Source organism: Grammomys surdaster, unplaced genomic scaffold, assembly GCF_004785775.1.
Source record: "Grammomys surdaster isolate TR1022 unplaced genomic scaffold, NIH_TR_1.0 347, whole genome shotgun sequence".
NCBI classification, from domain to species: Eukaryota; Metazoa; Chordata; class Mammalia; order Rodentia; family Muridae; genus Grammomys; species Grammomys surdaster.
Genome location: NW_021604766.1, coordinates 329,321 through 348,402, shown reverse-complemented (window position 1 = coordinate 348,402; position 19,082 = coordinate 329,321). Strand labels below are relative to the sequence as shown.

General features: G+C 39.8%; 1 protein-coding gene across 3 annotated transcripts in view; it reads right to left on the bottom strand.

Moving 5' to 3' along the window:
* Positions 1–3,531: 3,531 nt before the first annotated feature.
* The window catches only part of Topors (TOP1 binding arginine/serine rich protein), an 18,342-nt gene continuing 2,791 nt past the window's right edge, over positions 3,532–19,082 (bottom strand). For 2 of the 3 annotated variants that reach the window (XM_028779191.1, XM_028779193.1), the window contains exon 3: positions 11,006–14,516. In XM_028779191.1, the coding sequence (XP_028635024.1) occupies positions 11,589–14,516 (2,928 nt within the window). In that variant the 3' untranslated portion in view covers positions 11,006–11,588. Of the gene's footprint in view, positions 3,557–11,005; positions 14,517–19,082 lie in introns of those variants that run through there. The other variant, XM_028779192.1, reaches the window with a different exon arrangement.

The following is a 19,082-nucleotide window of genomic DNA, read 5'->3' as shown; positions in this document are numbered from 1 at the left end:
TGTAGACCAGGCTGGCCTTGAACTCAGAGATCCACCTGCATCTGCCTCCCAAGCGCTGGGATTAAAGGTGTGCGCCACTGTGCTCAGCATTACATATATATTTCTAAAAACATCTTTGAAGTCCAAGCCAGGCCTGACAGGCAGGCTTGTAGTTTGGCCTACTTGGGATGCTGGGGCCAGAAAATATTAAGACCAGTCTGAATAATTTAGTGACTTCTGTCTCAGAAGTGAAAAAGAACACATGTGACTGTGGTAGAGCATTTGCCTAGCAGGCACAAGGCCCTGGGTTCAACTGATCCCCAGTAAGGGAAAATTTAATCCTTGTTTGGAAATTCCATTATTGGGATTTATTCCATTATTGAGTTCCTTCTCTTAACTCTGTGTCTCCTCACGTTTAATAATTTTTAATTTTATGGAGGGCACTGTGAATAAATTATGGTATCTCTAGATTTCTATGACCTTAATCTTGGGAATGTCACCTTTTGTTCTAATATACCTCTAAATTACTAGCATTACACTCCACTTTGAACTACTAGAAGCTTCATTTACACATTTTGACAGCTCTGTTTCAATTTTGTCCTTAATGTGAACTTAACTCTTAGTCTGGATCATGGGCCTTCATAAAAATGCCTGTTTCCCAGTCACACCGGACCCGAAGGACTCAACCTCTAGAATAGCCTCTCTGTGGCAGCTTAGCCTTCTACAGGTTCACTCATCCTTCCAAGCTCTTCCTTCCATGGGTCCTTCATATCTTCCCTGTACACAGGCATCTCAGACACAGATAAAAACTACAACGAATCTTCATATACAATCTCAGGGCTCCCTGGGTACCTCCTTTCCTTCTGAGCTTCCTCTCTCAGAACTCCATGGTCCGTCTTATAAAATAGTAAGTATGGCTTTCTTAAAATAGTAAGTATGACAGATTCCAGCCTCTGTCTAGACTGAGGATGGCTCACTTACTTGTTTCTCTGTGTCTCTGTGTAGCCCTGGCTGTCTAGACCTTGCTTTGTAGAGCTGGCCTTAAACAGGTTTTCATAAAAAAGAAAAGCCAGCTATTTTTATGCAGTGCATTTCCCATTTCTCAAAGGTTCAATTCTCTCTACTTTCTTTTGGGTTTTTCCCCAGTGCCTTATGTAGCTTTTCTATTTTGTACACTTGACACACACTAGCTTTAAGCTAATGACTCTCCTGATTCAGCTTCCTGAGTTCTGCAATTACAGGCATGTCACCATATCTGGATTAGGTCTAGTGGAAATTTTTTGTCCTAAGTGCTTGAGACAGGGTGTTCCTATGCTGCCCAGATTGGCCTACAACTTTCCTTGTAGTCCAAACTGGCTTTTAACTCCTGGTCTTCCTGTCTCTATAAGTGCTAGGATTGCAGGATATGCCACTAGATTAGGCCCTGGGCATGAGTTTTTGACTGAAAGAGAGAAATATGATCAAGAATTGCTTTCAGAAGGTAAAAGTGTAGCTGGACATAGTGACAGAACTTGGGAGGTAGAGGCAGGGAGATCTGAGTCTGAGGCCAGCCTGGTCTACATAGGGAGTTCCAGGTCATCCAGGCTACACAAGTGAGATCCTGTATCAAAAGAAGAAAAAGGATAAGAATGTCTTGTTTTATGCTACCAATGGAAAACACTGTACCCTTGAATGCAATGGACTTATTAAACCACAGTAGCAATCTGATTCCTAGGTCAAATGTGACCCGGAAAGGGGTGCCAGGATGGTGAGAAGACGTATCTAAAACTCAAACCCTCTCTTTGGCCTGGCATTATTACTTGAAATGTTTAAGAGTACACATCAAAGCATTCCATACACAGACACAATTAAAAGCCATTTTTATGAGCTTAAAATCTGGCTGTCAAGGAAAGACAGAGATGTATAAACAAATGTGTACAAACAGAACCGAATAACTGCCAAATGTGAAATGATGTAAAGGCAAGTTGTTCATCACTGTGGGAAATGCCTAACTGTGCAGGACGGAGCTCAGCGAGTCCTTAAGAATGAGAAGGATTCTGCTATTTAAACACGCCCAGAAAAGAGAGGTGACTGTCAGGTATGCGGGCAGAGCTCACAAAAAGGGCCAAAAAAACAAGGAGTGCATGTGATCCTGGAATTCTGAGCAGGTGGCAAGAGGTGGTGTGAAAATATAAGCAGGGCCTTTAAGACAAGGAATTAAGTCCAATCGAAGGACTTTAAGCAAGGGATGATGTAACTAAATCGCTTATTTATACTCCCTGACTGGCTCCTATCAAGAATTAGTACACCAGTCTAGAAATGACTGGAAGATGAGGAGGGCATGGGTAAGGACAGAAACAGAGGAGACGCAGCAGTGAACGAGCTTAGGCTGAGTGGCTGGCATTGTAAAGGAAGAGGAAAAGCATCTGGCTGGAGGTGACCTGTACCATGATAAAGAAAAGAGAACTTAAAAGCCTCTCACATTCTAGTGTGGGAGATGGACAGAAAGATCCATATAAACACAGTGAGAAGAGATAAAACAGGGTGCTACAGCGTGGTGTAATGGAGGCTACATTTATTAGATGGTTTGGTCAGAGAGACCTTATGAAAACAGGAAGTCTTCAGAGGAAAGGACATTCTACTCACAATGAACAAAATGTGCAAAGACCCCAAGGCAGGAGCACATGGTCTGGCAAAAAGAAAGGAGGTAGTTAAGAGTTGCCAGAGTGGAATGCTAGGGAAAAAGAAGCAGCCAAGGCTGCTCAAGGTCTTAGAGACCACCGGCTTTGGTCTTAAATACAGTGATACACCATCACAAAAGTTTGAAAGACAGGATAACTTTTTTTTTTTTTTAAATAATTGAAGTGACTAGAGGTAAAAGCTGCAAGGGAGTAATGGTAGAATAGGGACTAAGTAAGATGCTCTAGTACTAGCTGAGATTCCTGCTGAAAGATTACACTTCCCAGATTCCCTTTTTGGACTCTAGGGCCAGAACATAATCTATGGTTCGGGTTGGGGTTGGGATTAGGCCAAGTATATTGATCATCTCATAGCTTCACTTCCTGTCCTGAATCAGCTTGAATGCATCGGTTCAATAACTCAACAGCAGCTCCCTCAACCATCTCACCCTTGTCCCTTACTGCGCACATGCATCAATCTTCAATCAGAAAAAGGGTGGTGGTGGTGGTGGTGGTGGAGCAATGGCTCGGCAGTTGAAAACACTGGCTGTTCTTCAGAGGCCCTGATTTCAATTCCTAGCAACCACGTGGGATAAAGAGACTTGATGTCCTCTTCTTTCTGAATTGCAGGTATATATGCAGATCCTAATACTGTTTTCTGCTTTTCCCACTGATTCTTGTCCCTTCAAAAGGCATTTACCACTCAAGCCCAGTTCCACTCTTGACACAGTTGTTCTCGTTTTGAGAATACTCGTTTCATATTCCCTCAACTCCATCCTGTGCAAAGCTGTGTTCTTGTACAGCCTCTCTTCAAATACTAAATCACTTCCCTAACCACCAACCTGTATCCCTTGAGGCGTTTCACTCTTTTTTTCCTTTGGTTTTTCAAGACAAGGTTTCTCTGTGTAGTCCTGTTTTTCCTATTCCAGAGAAAAAAGAGCTGTTTTAGACAATGCTCTATTTACCTATAAAGATCTTTGTGCACTTTGCCCCCTCTGCCATTCTGAAATCTAACTACTTCACTTGCCTGAGTTTTAGATTCTCTATCACTCACTTTGCTTTATTATTACTGCTTTCAACCTTTCCTTCTTCAAGGGTTCTGTCCCCCTAAACTCAAGTATGTCCCTCCCTAGGAATTTATGCTTGAGGCTTTATGCAAGCCATGAAAGCACCCTACCACTGAGCTACACATCCCAGCAGTAGACAAGGCTGTATAAACTGCCCAGGCAGGATTTGATTTTACAATTCTCCTGCCTCAGCCCTTTGACTAGCTGGAATTACCTGTGCCTCTAGGCTGAGGAACCTATCTTAAACATAAAACAAAGCAACCCTCCCCTCCATTTTAAACACCCTTAGTTTAATCTCGGCACTCTTCCTTTCTTCCCTTTGCATCCTTCCCACAGCATGAGCTTGCTCTAAGTCTACTAAAACTGCTCCCACCACTGACTTCTTCAGGTACACTGGATGGTGTATCACTTCTAACCTCAGCCTATTAGCAGTGGGAATATCTTTCAACACAAACCATGTTACTCTTCCCTCCTACAGAAATTCAGGCTTTGGTGCTTAATACTTACTCAGCTCCCAACTTTTTAGCCTCATCAAATCCCATCACACTTCATATACCAACTACTTGTTTTGTATTCTCTCAATTCCCATCCTGTGCTAAGCTGTATTCTTGTACAGCCTCTCTTCAAATACTAAGTCACTTCCCTAACCTGTATCCCTTGAGGCGTTTCACTCTTTGGATGCAAACCACAGACAGCCTTAGCAGTCAGCAGTTCCAGCAGCAGTTGTCTACATACTGCTCCTTGTAATAAAAAGGATATGGAAGCTACACACGGCTTTACTAAATGACTAGGTCAAAATCTGAGTATCAAGACAAGTGAAGAAAAGGCTGTAAGCCGCTGGGTAGTCCATGGGGCTCTACTAGTAAAAAGTAAACACCCGATTACTAAGTGCCACCTAATAAACTATAGGAAAATATTTTATAATAACCATAGGAAAGAAGCATCAGTAGATCCTGAACTCAGCAGAGGCAAGCTTACTAGGAAGAGGATGCTCGTAGGGATTGCAAAGCACCCTCCTATAAATTAACCAAACAGCAGAACTACTAAGAATTGGGGGAAGGGAGGCACACCTTAACCAAGTGATCAAAATGGAGTATAAATGGACAAACCTCAGATACGATGATCAATAGATACTCCAAACATACCATTCTAGCCAAGTCCACAATCGGAATGCAGTCACAACAAAGAAATTTAGGGTTATTCTGTAGGCTATACGCTTCAAAAGTACCAATGTAGTGACAGACATGTACTAGTCAACTGTTCCAGATTGAGACTAAAAAACAAAGGACATCTTGAGGGTGACTTTTAAACCACACATTTTGTCAATATCACATTTCCCTGATGATTACAACAGTCAAAAAACCACATTCTTTAGAAAAACAGAAATATTAGGATGAAGGGACATTCATACATATAACTTACAAGTAGAAGAAATGCCGAATATGCCATTCACAAGGCAGTCAAGCCACAGAACTGCCCTAGACGCTCATCAGTAGATGAGTGGATTATACTAAACATACACAACATGTTTGGCCATAAAGAATGAGATCGTATCCTCAGTAAAAGGAATGAACTTGGCAAGGATGTTACGTGAAATAAGCTAGACTCAAGGACAAGTGTTGTAGTATTTCTCATATATTTGGAATCTAGATTGTAAACCATCAAAGCAGACTATTTGGAAAAGAAAACCAGTGAGAAATGGAGGGGGTAGTAAGGATACTGGATTATGACCAAAGTGCACCATATACATGGATGAAAGTGTCATAATAAAAACTATTCTGTACACCACATGCTAATAAAAACATTCTTAAAGTAGAAAAAAAGCAAATATATATGTACATATGTAGAAAGTATCTAAAGATGGAAACAACATTTACAAATTGCTAGTGAAGAGTCCTGCAGCTTTTCTGGAAATAATTTGGCAATATCAAATACCATAAAAATGCTACAGACCCTTTATCCAACTGGGATCCAATACAAACATCACACATTAAAGCTTCCACTAAAGACAGCGGATGCAGTGGCATACGCCTACTGTCAAATACGAGACTGTGGAGGATGGTTTGAGCTGAGGAGACCAACCTCATCAACACAGCTGGACTCTGTAGCACAACTGGGGGAAAGCTGCATGCATAAAAATATATGTACCCTGACTGTAATGGAAAGGAAATCCAAAACTTTTAACTGTCAAGGATACTGTTACCATGCACTACATGTACTTTAAACTATTAACATCCGATGCACAGAACAGAGTAAGTTAACTAGAAAGCTAAGCATTAAAATAGGATTTCATTCTAGTGAAAACTATAATGTAAAAAAAAAAAATCTACTGACGCCACACTACAATTTTCATAATTTGCCGACTTGCATCATAAAAATTGTAAAAAAACATAATTATGTAATTTTATGTAAAACAGTGTTATTTTTCTTTTTTTAAATTTTTTTTTTGAACATGAGATGCTTTTTTATAGCATGTTTTACAAGGGGAGGGAGTAAGAGGGGCCAGGTGGTGGAAAAATACAGAATCTTCTTGGCCTCTGCCTTGAAACATGTCATGGTCTATACGGTACACTGCCTTGAATTATGATCTACCTGCTATTCTTCAGAAGATATGGTACACTGCTTTGAGTCTATCTGCAGGTAAAACAGTATTATATTTTAAGCAACTGTGTGCTGCAGTGTTACACAGCAGCACATACAGCTATGAGAGTGATGTGTACAGGTGTGTAGCCTTCAGACTGATGAGGTAGTTTATAATTAACTACCAACAAGTGTTTGAGGCCACAAGTATTCAAAAACCAAAGTCACTTCCAGGGAAAAATGGGGGTCGGTCCTAAACACACTAAAGTTCAGCCAGAATGTCCTTGTCAAATGAAGAAAATGTACGTAGGAAGGTTCCGGCAGCACACAGAGCAGCACAGGAGAATGTGGGTGGGGGAAAACAAGGTGAGAGAAAGGATGAAGATAAACTCGGAGCCTAGCCTCAGATTTCTAAGCCATGATGTCACTGGATTTTTAATTTTTTATTATTTTGCCCTGATTAAAACATTACAATGAAAAACTAAAGTACTTTAAGGAAATGGAAACTTAATATTTTGCATGATGTCCTCAGAATGAGTGGGGGTGGCGGTGATGAGCAACAGTGAACAGTACACCTGCAGCAGAGTCCGGGCCCAAAAGTGTGGACTGGCTAAACGGTATAAAACTCTCCCAACCAAAAAAAGCTCAAGGTCAGGCAGAAGGCTTTAGTACAAAATTCTACCAGACTCTCAAAGAGTTAACACTAATAGTTCTCAAATTATTCCACAAAATAGAAACAGAAGAAACATTTCCCAGCAGTTCATTTTATGAGGCCATGGTTACCCTGACACCCAAACCACATTAAGACCCAACAAAGAGAGAATTACAGACCAATTTCCCTTATGAACAGAGATGCAAAAAAACTCAGTAAAAATACTCGCAGAACAAATCCAAGAATACATCCGAGATCATCCACCATGATCAAGGTTTGAACCGAATGACGCAAGGATGGCTCAATACGCATAAACCGATAAACGTAACCCACCATATAAAACCAAAAAGACAAAAACCACAGGATCATCTTACTAGAGTTACAAAATACCTTTGAAAAAAATCTAATAACCCTTTATGATAAAAGTCCTGGAGAGATTAGGGATACAAGGAAGATACTTAAACACAATAAAGACAGTTTACAGTAACACTAATTTAAATGATCAGAAACTCAAAGCAGTTATCACTAAAATCAGAATCAAGACAAGGTTGCCCACTCTCCCCTATTTACTCTATACAGTGCTTGAAGTCTTAACTAGAACAGTAAGACAATGAGTGAAGATCAAAGGGATACAAATTAGAAAGGTAGAAGTCCAAGTATTATTTTCAGATACAATAGGATATATAACAGACCTTAAAAATTCCACAAAAAAGATTCCTAAACTGAAAAACACTTTCAGCCAAGTGGCTGCAAAAGATTAACTCAAAAAATCAGGAGCCTTCCTTTATACAAATGACCAAGAGACTGAGAAAGAAATCAGGGAAACAACACCTTTCACAATAGCCTCAAAAAAAAAAAAAGTAAAAGTATCTTGGAGTAACTAGAGGAAAGCAGGTGAAAAGCTTGTATGTTAAAAACTTTAAGACATTGAAGAAAGAAATTTTAAAGAAAGTATCAGAGGATGCAAAGCTCTCCCATCCTCATGGATCAGTAGGATTAATATAATAAGAAAGGTCATTCTACCAAAAGCAATCTACAGATGCAATGCAATTCCCATCAAATTCCAACATGAATATTTACTGATCTTAAAAGGTCAATTTCCAGCTTCATATAGAAACACAACAACCCAGGATAGCAAAAACAATCCTGAAAAATAAAAGAACTGCTGGTAGTTATCACCATCCCTGATTTCAAGTTGTGCTATAGAACTATAGCAATAAAAACTGCATGGTGTTGGTACAAGAACAGACATGTTGATCAGTGGAACTAAACTGAAGACCGAGACATAAATTCACACATCTATGGACACTTTTTAAAAAGCCAGAAATACACACTGGAAAAAAGGAAGCATCTTCAACAAATGGTATTAGTCAAACTGGATAGCTACATATAGAAGAATCCAAATAGATTCATACTTCTCACCCTACACAAAACTCAAAAGTCTAATCAAAGACCTCAACATAAAACCAGATACGTTGAACATGTTAGAAAAGTGAGGAATGGTCTTGAACTCGCTAACAGAGGAAAAGACTTTCTGAACAGAACACCATTAGAGCAGGAACTAAGACCAACAATAAATGGGACCTCACAAAAATGGAGATATATGTAAGGCAAAGAACACCATTATTCCCACAAAGCAGCAGCCTACATAATGGGAAAAGATTTTTCTAAGAATATACCACTGAGAGCTATTATCTAAAATGTATAAAGAACTAAAATAAACTAGGGATCAAGAAAACAACCCAATTAAAAAATGGGGCACAGATCTAAACAGAATTCTCGAGGAGGAAACACAAATGGCTGAGAAAACACTTAAAAAAAATGGAATCATGAAATTTCCAAGTATATAGATGGACCTAGAAAAAAGCCATCCTGAGTGAGGTCCCCCCCAATCAAAACAAGTATGGTATGTATCCCGTTTATGTGTGGATATTAGCAGTTAAGTAATGACAATCAGGTGACAATGCACAGAACCAGAGGTTAGGCAAAGTACAGGATTAGGAGGGACAAATCTTGTTAGGAAAGGGGATTAGAATATATTTATGGATAAGGGGAAGGGGGCTGGTGTGGGAAGTTCAAGTGGGGAGGAACAAGGGACAGGATGGAGGAGGGAACACAGAAGAGTCAGGCATTTGAGGAGTTGTAATATGGTGGAAGCTCCCTGAAATATAGACATACATGAAGGTAATCTAAATCCAAATAGTGGGAGGGAGAGAGCCCCAACTGGCTACCTCTGTCACCAAATGAGGTTTTCAGTAGCTGAATTGGATTACATTTAATTGAGTTCTTGGCCAAAGGAAACCTGCAAACCTAGGCTGTTGCCAAAGTCAGTTGCTCTTCACAAAATGATGAAAAGGACCCCCACTGAACACCCAGAAGTCAAGGTGATGCCGGCAGACCCTCCAACCCTATGATCTAGCAGCTTTGGTACAGGAAGGTACTCTGACACTACCAAAAGAGAAATGTAAGCACCAATCAGCCATAAACCCTGTGACAATGCTGTCTGCAATATATGCTACTGAAATGATGGCACAAAGCCTGTGCGACTAACCAACCAGTATCTGGTTTGACTGAAGCACTCTTCCACACCACCCCCCCCCAGCCCCAATGACACGTCTTAGGTGATCAAGAATCTAAGACTAGGTAGCCCACAGACCTAGGGTAAAACTAAATACTAATGATCTTTTTAAAAATATATAGTGATAAAAATGACTCCCAAATTGCTCAATCATCAAAGTTTCTTCCTACAACAGATGGAACAGAGTCACAAACATGTTATGCAGAGTGACATTTGGAACACTGAGTGAGCCCTATACAGAATGTCTCCATCAAAGTTCAGGGAACTAAACAGAAGAAAGAGCCTAAGAGTCAGAGTGGATAGAGAGCAAAACAAGGCCATCTAAATCAACATGATCAAACCATTACCTCAGAGACTGAGGGAACATGCAGCGCTTGCATGGGTCTGCACCAGGTCCTTTGCATATATATTATGGCTTTTTTAAAAATAATTTATTTTTTCTATACTATGGCTTTCAACTTAGTGTTTTTATGGAACTCCTGAGTGTGCAAACAAGTGTCTTTTGTGTGTTCTCTTGGGTTTTCCTATCCTATTTCTGTTTTATCTTACTATATTTTGTTTTATTGTTACCTCTTAGAATTCTAATAAGCTACAAAAAAAGGAGTGGATTCAAATAGGAGAGGTAGGGAGAAACTGGGAGTAAAAGGAGGGAAAACACTGCCCCTCAAGGACCCTTAAAAAGTCCATTCCTTAATCATATAGTTCTTCCACTATTTCTCACTGTGTGAACTTCAAACTGTCAACATCAATTTTAGATTCTATTTGAAAGTCATTTTCTATTGCCTTTTAAACAGATTTTGAACATGATTTTTAAATAAACTGTTTCTACACTTTCAACAACCCTGCTTCTAACATGCTAGGCCCCACTCCTGCCTTTAGATCACTGCAGATTCTCTGCCTTTCAGATTCTATTGCTGTCAACTTATTTTCTGGACTCTTACCTCAACTACAACTTCCACCAAGAACAGGTTCCCACTATATGTAAGATGTACTGCTCTCCAGAGAACTATATATTCTTTACACAATTGTTTTAACAATCGGTAAAATCCATGAGGGCAAGGATTCTATATGCCTTGCTCTCCCACTAAAACGCAATACAGACTAACCATGCAGCAAGCCTTCCAATTTCCACTGAAGAATGAACACAGGCAACAAGGCAAATTGAGGCTTAAATGTGGAGTAAGTTCTAGCTCTGCTGTTGACTGACAATCCCTTATCTGGTTAGATACGGAGCCATCTTACTTTCGCTAAGGATAAAAACAAAGAGCCACTTTGTGTGGAAAAATTGCCAAAGTAGGTTTGGCCAGGGGTCTTGTGTTTGTAGTAAGCCAAAGGCTCCAAAGGCACATTCTCCTGAAGAGTGTAAGATACCCAACGTCACAATTAAAGAACTGTACTAGCCACTGAAACTGGGCCTGCAAACGCTTGCCCAGGTTTTAACCCCTTGGCTCTAGCAAAACTTTAAAGAAAGCAATGTTGCACAAGAAAAATGTCTGAAATTTTTAGAGTGTACAGTTTTATTGTCTTTTGTTGAATACACATTTGTCTTACTGCCAGTCCAGATAACCAAGTATATAAAGAAAATACTAAACTTTGCTTTTGGCAGAAGTCAAGATAACCTGTGCAGGTTAAAATGACTTACTTCAGTCTAAGAAATGGTTTTGAATCATACAAATCTTTTATGAAAAATAACTGTCCAAAAGCATTCTCCCAGCTTATAACACACTTCCAGAATAACTCTCAAAAAAAAATTCAAAAATACTACCATAAAAATATGTCAATACCATATGGCTTTATGAAAGAACTTCTAAATTTTTTGATTTTTATTTAAAAAGGTTCCCAAGTTTTAAATAAACAGCTAGCAACATTTTCTTCACTTAAAAGTGCATATATCTGGGAATGGGACATACATAACTTTTTGAACAAATAATGAATTTTACAAATTAACACACACACACAGTTAAAATATTTTAAGAGGCAAAGTTTTTCCAGGAAAAGTCATCTAGATTGCAAAAGATGACTTTTTACCTTTTTTTCTATAGACTCTGGATTATCAAGGAGATGCTTTGGCAGTTTTAAGACATATCACAGTCTCTACCAGGAGACACTGACGGTAATGAGGTCCGTGGAGATGGCAATGGTCTCGATGGTTCAGTCTGAATGGATACATTACTGGACTGGCTCTCCAAATCAGAGGCAAAGGTGCTTTCTTCTCTTACATCAAGAGTTTGTTCAACTGAGACTGCCGGTGACTCACCACTCTCCACAGTTCGGCTGGTATTCAAGCCATTAGTTAGTGCCGTAACATCACATTCCTTGTCCAGGACACCAAACTCATCTTCTATCGTGACAACATTTTTAGTTTCAAATGCTTCTGAGGAAGGAGTCAAGACTTCATCTTGAACAGGTTGTGGAAGACTGTTATTGCTACATTCAACACCCGCCTTTACTTCAGAATCCCTGTCGCTATCACTGTCAATGGTTATAACAACTGGCGACCGTGAAGTACTATCTCCATGGTGTTTCTTATGCTTCTTCTTATGTTTCTTCTTTTTCTTTTTATGGTGTTTACCTGTGTCCATAGCCTTTCCTTCATAAACTATCTCTACACTTAGGCTCCGTGTCCTCCTTTTCCTCCTCTTGTGTTTTGTCTCTCTGTCTGACGATCTGCTATCTGAAAAGCTGTCACTCTCATTTTTATAATTTCCATCCAATTTTGATGATTTTTGGTAATAACTATCCTTCACTTTGGAAGCAAACTCCCGAGACGGCTGAGCCTCTTCATTAGCACCTTCCAAATGCCGGGTCTTGTACTTTCGCTTCCCTCCAGGCTTTTCATGTCTCATCCGGTCAGGCCCAGCTGAGGTAGTCCTCGACCTGTTACTGGACACGCTCCTTGATCGGCGCCTTTCATAGTAGTAGTATTTCCTTTCACTGTGATTCTTCTTCCTAGCATTTGTTCTTTCAGAAAAAGATTGAATTCTAAATTCTGGACTTGAAGACTGTCTAGAATAATGGGCTCTTGAAAGAGTCCTCCTCCTGAATGAAGATTCATAACCATCTCTGTCCTTGTTTCTGCTATAGTAAGTATATTCCCACTTATATTTGCTTCCATAATTATTTCTTAAATAATAGCGATCTCGATTTCTGCTTCGTGATCTTCTTTTGCCATGATCACTGCTCCGAGACCTTGATCTACTGGTGCTTCCACTACTTAGAGAAAGGGTCTGGCTTCTTCTTGACCAGCTGCTATCTCTAGTTCTTGATCTCTTTCTGTCCCGTCTTGCTCTAGGTCTGCTATTACTCTCCCTACTTCTGGATCTCTTATTCCTCAATCTTTTCTTCCCATGATGCTTCCTATGATTCCTCTGATCGTGCCCACTTCTACTCTGGGACCGTGAATCTGAACTCCTTGATCTTCCTCCCTTCCTGTGTCGATGGTTATATGGGGAACATACTTTGTCACCTCTTGTAGATGAGCTGTCCCTGGGAGTTGGCAATGATGTAGATCGTTTCTCTTCTTTCTGTGAGTTTATTCTTGTGTCAGACTCACGATGGCTTTTACTCATTTGTTCATCTTTCCCAAGGACAGAATGTGGAGATGAGGATCGACTAGCATCACTATCACCTGAACTGTAAGACTGTTCTTGTTCCTGTGTCTTCACTGTTTCCATTTTCTCATAAGAGCCCAACTCCTCAGAATCAGAAGACAGTTCAACAAGTTCTGGGGTTCTCTCAGCTAATGGCTTAACAAACCCAACAATGACACAATTATCTGATGATGAATCACTGTCATTATTCACATCGTCATTGGTCTGTACTCCTTGTATCTGAGATGTGGTTCCCCCAGAGACAAGTTCTTCATCTGAGCTGTCTGAAGAATTTAAAAGGGAAGACACGCCAACATGCACTTGCTCTGAACCTGAGTAAGATGGTCCAGGAGTTTCATCATCCCATGGTGCCTGCCTAACAGTAGATACATTCATATCTAGCTCTTGAGTTTCAGCCTCATCTGGTGATATTGTAATGACTGAAGAATCAGAACGGCTACCTTCTTCAGATGAAGGGGGGCAATCATAATTAGCATGCTGGTCAAAAGCTGCCATATTGAAGGGAGATCTAGCAAAACTGATAAATTCATGTATAAAATGCTCAGTTCGATTAAGCAAAAATGGTCTTAAGTCAGACACAAATGCCTGACTCTCCAAATCATAGCGAGTAACATTACTCATGATGATGTGCTGGACAATATTGACTAACGAACCATGGGCTCCAAAGAGAACAGTAAGTTCACGTTTTAACCAAGGAACTAATCTGTGAAGGCAAGCTGGATTTCTACGGAAGAACTCAGCCGAAATATCCCTGTAGCGGCCACCGTCTTCAATACTTCTAACTCGAACACCAGCACGATAAAGAGTTCGCCTGAAATTAATAATATCTTGTTCTTGAATTTTCCGCAAAGATCTCTCATCTGTAGTAGTTGGCCCCCTTAATGCCATCTGTCTCATGAATTGAGGAATGTCAACATCTCTGGGTCTTGTTGAAATGCCTAACCCTTCAAACAGCACCCCACTGTCTGGAGGCGTGGTGGTTCTCCTACTTACAGTACTACTGGGTGAGTAAAGAGAGGCGTTCCGTTCTCTTGTCATAGTTGTCCGATAACGAAACCTTCGAACTTCAGGGCTGGTAAAGGAACCATTATAGGAAGGTCTTAGTACATACTCCTTGAAGTCATCTTCAGCCCTCACAGAATGGAAAATGGAATCAAAGGGCTGTTTACACAGTGGGCATTCAGCTTTGTTTTTTGACCACTCTTGTACACAGCGAAAACAGAACTTATGTAGGCAGCGATCTAAGTAAGACACATTATCAAATCTATCCAAGCATATAGGACACTTAGAATCAGGAGATGCATCAGCCGGTACTGTCTGTTGCAATTTGCTAGTGCCAGCTTTAGGTGAAAAGTTGTCCATTTTAAATTCCTTAGCAGCTGAGGCCATTATCTGAAAAAGGGAAAGAAGTGTATCAGTAACTCAGTAATAGGATAACTAAACAAAAATGCTTCATAAAAACTTTGTTCATATTTCAGCAAAAATGAACACAAAGATAGTACATAATAAAAGCATAACAATAGACAAGCTCCAAGATCAGTTTCCTAAGATACGATCCTCTTTGTATTCAAGTATTACTATCTGTACTTTAATTTCATGTTTTACCTATAGGAAAAGTCTCAGTACATAGTAGCCTCTTAGATATAATAGCCTACATATTCCTTAAATACTTTAAGAAGTATTTGACACAAACACATGAGCACAAAAGCAAACGAATACCTGTGTTCACCACTCAGATTCAATAAGTAACACTTCAGTGAGTCTGTTATTTCATGTTATGACCATTATGTTCCTTTCTTAGACTGGAGTATTAAAAAAAGAAAAAAAGAAGAAAAACCTCTTGTCCTCAAATGTTTTCAAATATGGTTTTATATTTCTCAGACAGACACATATATATATGCCTCTAATACTATGTTCTAATGATTTATTCTATTCATTATATATTGTATATTAACAGAAAATAGTACATGAAACAATTTATGTGTACTCAATTTTATACATGATATAGTAATTAATTTTTCTGAAACAGCTTTTGTAAAGTACTTCACATATGAGAAAATTCAGCTAGTTAAGCTAATTCTAGTCTCCAGTGAAAGCTTTACTGAAACATCACCTTCCAATGTAAGAGCAGCGGAAGGCAGCAACTGGCTCCTACGGCTGAGTGACTGAATGTCAGCTGTGGAGCCTGCCATGAGACAGGCAGCGAGCAGCGTCCTTTACTGCCATTACCACGGTATTATGTTCAATCATTGATAATCATTTCTGGGTAATTCTAAGAAGCCTTCACAGCTTCTTTTGCCGGCTGTTGTCTTGGTTTTATTGAGACTGGGTCTTACTGTGCAGCCCAGATTGGCCTCCCAAACTTAGACAACGCTCCCACCCCTGCTTCCTAAGTGTACATACAGGTCACCAAAGCTAACCTTCCTTTTTGCTGAATCTAAAACTGAAGCCACCGGGGGTCTATTATGTGCTTGATATTTCCTTCCTTACTGTCTTCCTCATTGCTAGAATGCTAAGGATCAGTTTTCTTTACATTTATCACATCCGGTTGTAGCTTACAGAATCAGTTGGCCGAAGCTGACAGCAAATGTGTTGTATTTTATCCCTCTCACATATACATCCTTTCCTGTGCTAAATGCTATACTAACCATCTTGTAAATATTAAAAAAAAATTCCTTTCTTTCAATTTCTCTGAGCACATTACTCATCTTCCACCCTCTTCAGAGGAAACTCCACCACTCAAATGCTAAGTTGGTTGAATGATAGAACTGCAACTCTCCAAATAATAAACTCATTGGTCTAAGAAGAAAAAGCAAAAACAAAACCACTTTCAACAAAAATCGTATTGATGAAATCTAAGTGTTCCACCATAGGTTTTCCAAATTAAATGTGTTTGTTCACTTGGGCATCTTGACTTTCTTAGAACCATACCTTAAGAGAAAGTCAATTGATCCAAACAAATATTTCTTTAATGGTCCAGATAGTTCCTGTCTTCTTTTTAGAACTCATCATACATTTCTCAGCATTTCTATTTATTTATATTATTATTTTTTTGTTTTTCAAGACAGGGTTTCTCTGTGTAGCTCTGGCTGTCCTGGAACTCACTCTGTAGACCAGGCTGGCTTTGAACTCAGAAATCTGCCTGCCTCTGCCTCCCAAGTGCTGGATTAAAGGTGTGTGCCACCACCACATTTATAATCAACCCACTCAGAAAAGTTTTTTTTAAAGACACTAAAAAAAGGAAAAAAGAGAAAACTTTGTAGATCAAAGACAGTGTGTGCTCAAAGCACACAACCAGCAGAGAGGGAAGAAACTGACAGATGAGGCAGCTCTAAAAGCCAGAGGAGTCTGCACTGACTTTAGTTAGCCAGCACACGGAGTAGAGTTTAGTGGAGGAGAAGATCAGGATAGAACCTATTTTATCTGACGTTGTTTCTCTGTAAGGCAGACTTTTAGTGTTTACGGAACATTTCTAATTCACATAGAATTTACAGGTCCTACCTGGAATGAGTGTAGTAGCTAAGTGATAGCCCTGCCTGGACAGGTAAAGCAGCCCTGGTTTCTAGTCTCAGAACTTAAAAAACAACAAACCAATTAGACTTCTGTTGATTTTCATACAATATCTAAACAAAACTCTGAAGTCACATCAGTCCTAAGACTTCTGATGTAGTAACTGAAATGCTCATCACTGGTGATGCCGAACAAAATGTGGTTTAGTACTACCAACACGGTCAAAACTCAGGCTGGGGAAGCCATCAGCTGAAGGGGAGAACCTCCAGATGGCTCTGCAATGCTTCTCTTGACCTTGGCAAGAGGAGTTTGTGTAGTACAGACACATTACTGGTTATCAAATTCCACCTGCGTGAATAAGCACCTGTGAGTGCCCAGCCAGAGATGGGTCATCTGTATCAACTTCCTCCCACAACACTCGGAAAACTAAGCAAGAGCGGGAAGCTCAACATTTAAGATATGTTACGGCTGTTGCACACAATCAACTCATAGCTGTGGTCACCTGCACAAGTTCAAGCCAGTTAAAAATTACAGCATGGGGCTGAAGAGATGGCTCAGCGGTTAAGAGCACTGACTGCTCTTCCAGAGGTCCCGAGTTCAATTCCCAGCAACCACATGGTGGCTCACAACCATCTGTGATGGGATCCGATGCCCTTTTCTGGTGTGTCTGAAGACAGCTACAGTGTACTCATATAAATAAAATAAATCTTAAAAAAAAAATTTTAAAAAAGTATTAAAAAAAAATTACACATGGGGCGAGGGAGATGTCATTACAAAGGACCCAAGTCAGCACCACCATGGTGGTAGCCACAATCAAACACCAATGTGTATCTGAGAGGGTGTTCAAACCACAATGATGATGATGACTGAAGGAAGAACTCCCAAAGTCCCACTGTAACTGAAGATCTATGGGTAGCTGATGGCGGCTGTGGGGAGTCACTTTTCTTTGAGAAGCTAGACTGCCCCATCCCCTTTGGATAACCCTACAGACATATGGCTATAAGAAGCACTAACAGGACCCAGTGAGTTATATATAAAAAAGATGTTAACACAAAATTACTTAGTGTAATCACACACCTTTTGGTAAATACACTAATAACTATATTGGGATATCTAGGAAACAGACAGACTGGGAGATTTATGCACAAGAGGTCCTGATTTAGGCAGCAAAGATGGACCCATTTATATTTTGTATTTCGTATTCTAGAAGAAGCCCTGTAAATGTTCCTCTACCCTAGTAGCCTAGGAATTAGGGCTACAAACTAGTATCTCCAGAGCAGATTAATCAGCTCTTCATAAAAAGCTGTCCAAAACAAAGTCTATTACTACTTTAGGATGCACTAAACTTTTCCTTTTTTAATCTTACAATCTGCTGATTCTAACAAAGATGAAAAAATCCTTTATATCATAATTCTGGGGAAATTTCAGGTAACAGGGTCAAACATATCTAGGGAAAACAGACAAAGATCATGAACTTTAGAATTTTCTTTTTTCTTTTCCTTCCAAGGCTTTCCACAAAAGTCAGCATCTACAGCAGTCCTTAAATTATCACTCCGACACAGAACTTAAGCATCTGATTGTACTTTAACGCAGCACCAGTTAATACTGAGAAATGCCATTTCTGGGGTGGTGGAAGTGGAGTCAAGAACAAGGTCTCACTATGTAGCCCTGCTGGCTTGCAACTAACTCATAGATCTGCCTGCCTCTACCCCTCGAGTGCATGGACACCACATCCAACTAGAATCAACACCTTTTAGTTTGATCTCCCCAGAGATCAAGCTGGGACAAAGCTGTTGTTACTTTTCAAATATTCTCAACTCTTAAATCAGCATAGTTTGAAAATGCTTGGCCCAGGGAGTGGCACTATCAGGAGGTATACACCCTTGTTGGAGGAAGTGTGTCACTGTGGGGGTGGGCTTTGATACCCTCCTCCTAACCACCTGGAACACAGTCTCCTTCTGGCCTTCTTTGGATGAAGATGTAGAACTCTGAACTCATCCAGTGCCATGCCTGCCTGGATGCTGCCATGCTCCTGACTTGATGATAATAGACTGAACTCTGAACCTGTAAGCCAGCCCCAATTAAATGTTGTCCTTATAAGAGTTGCCTTGGTCATGGTGTCTCTTCACAGCTGTAAAACCCTAACTAAGACAAAAACAGGAAAAAGAAAGCTTTTAAAAGAGAAAAAGAAAAGCTGTGTGAAGGGGATATAATCTGAATAAACAGTACAAGGCTTGATGAATGATCAGAGTTCAACACAGCTGCCTAAGTTATGGAAAAGTTTGATATTGGTCGGACAAGTTTCCAAGGATAATAACAATTATATTTAACACATCAAAGCAAAGTAGCTAACAACATCCATAAGCAGATAAAACAGAATGATGACTGGTAAAAGCAATCTGCATTCTACTTGTAAGTCTGAATAGTTTAAAAGTTATAAAGGCCGGG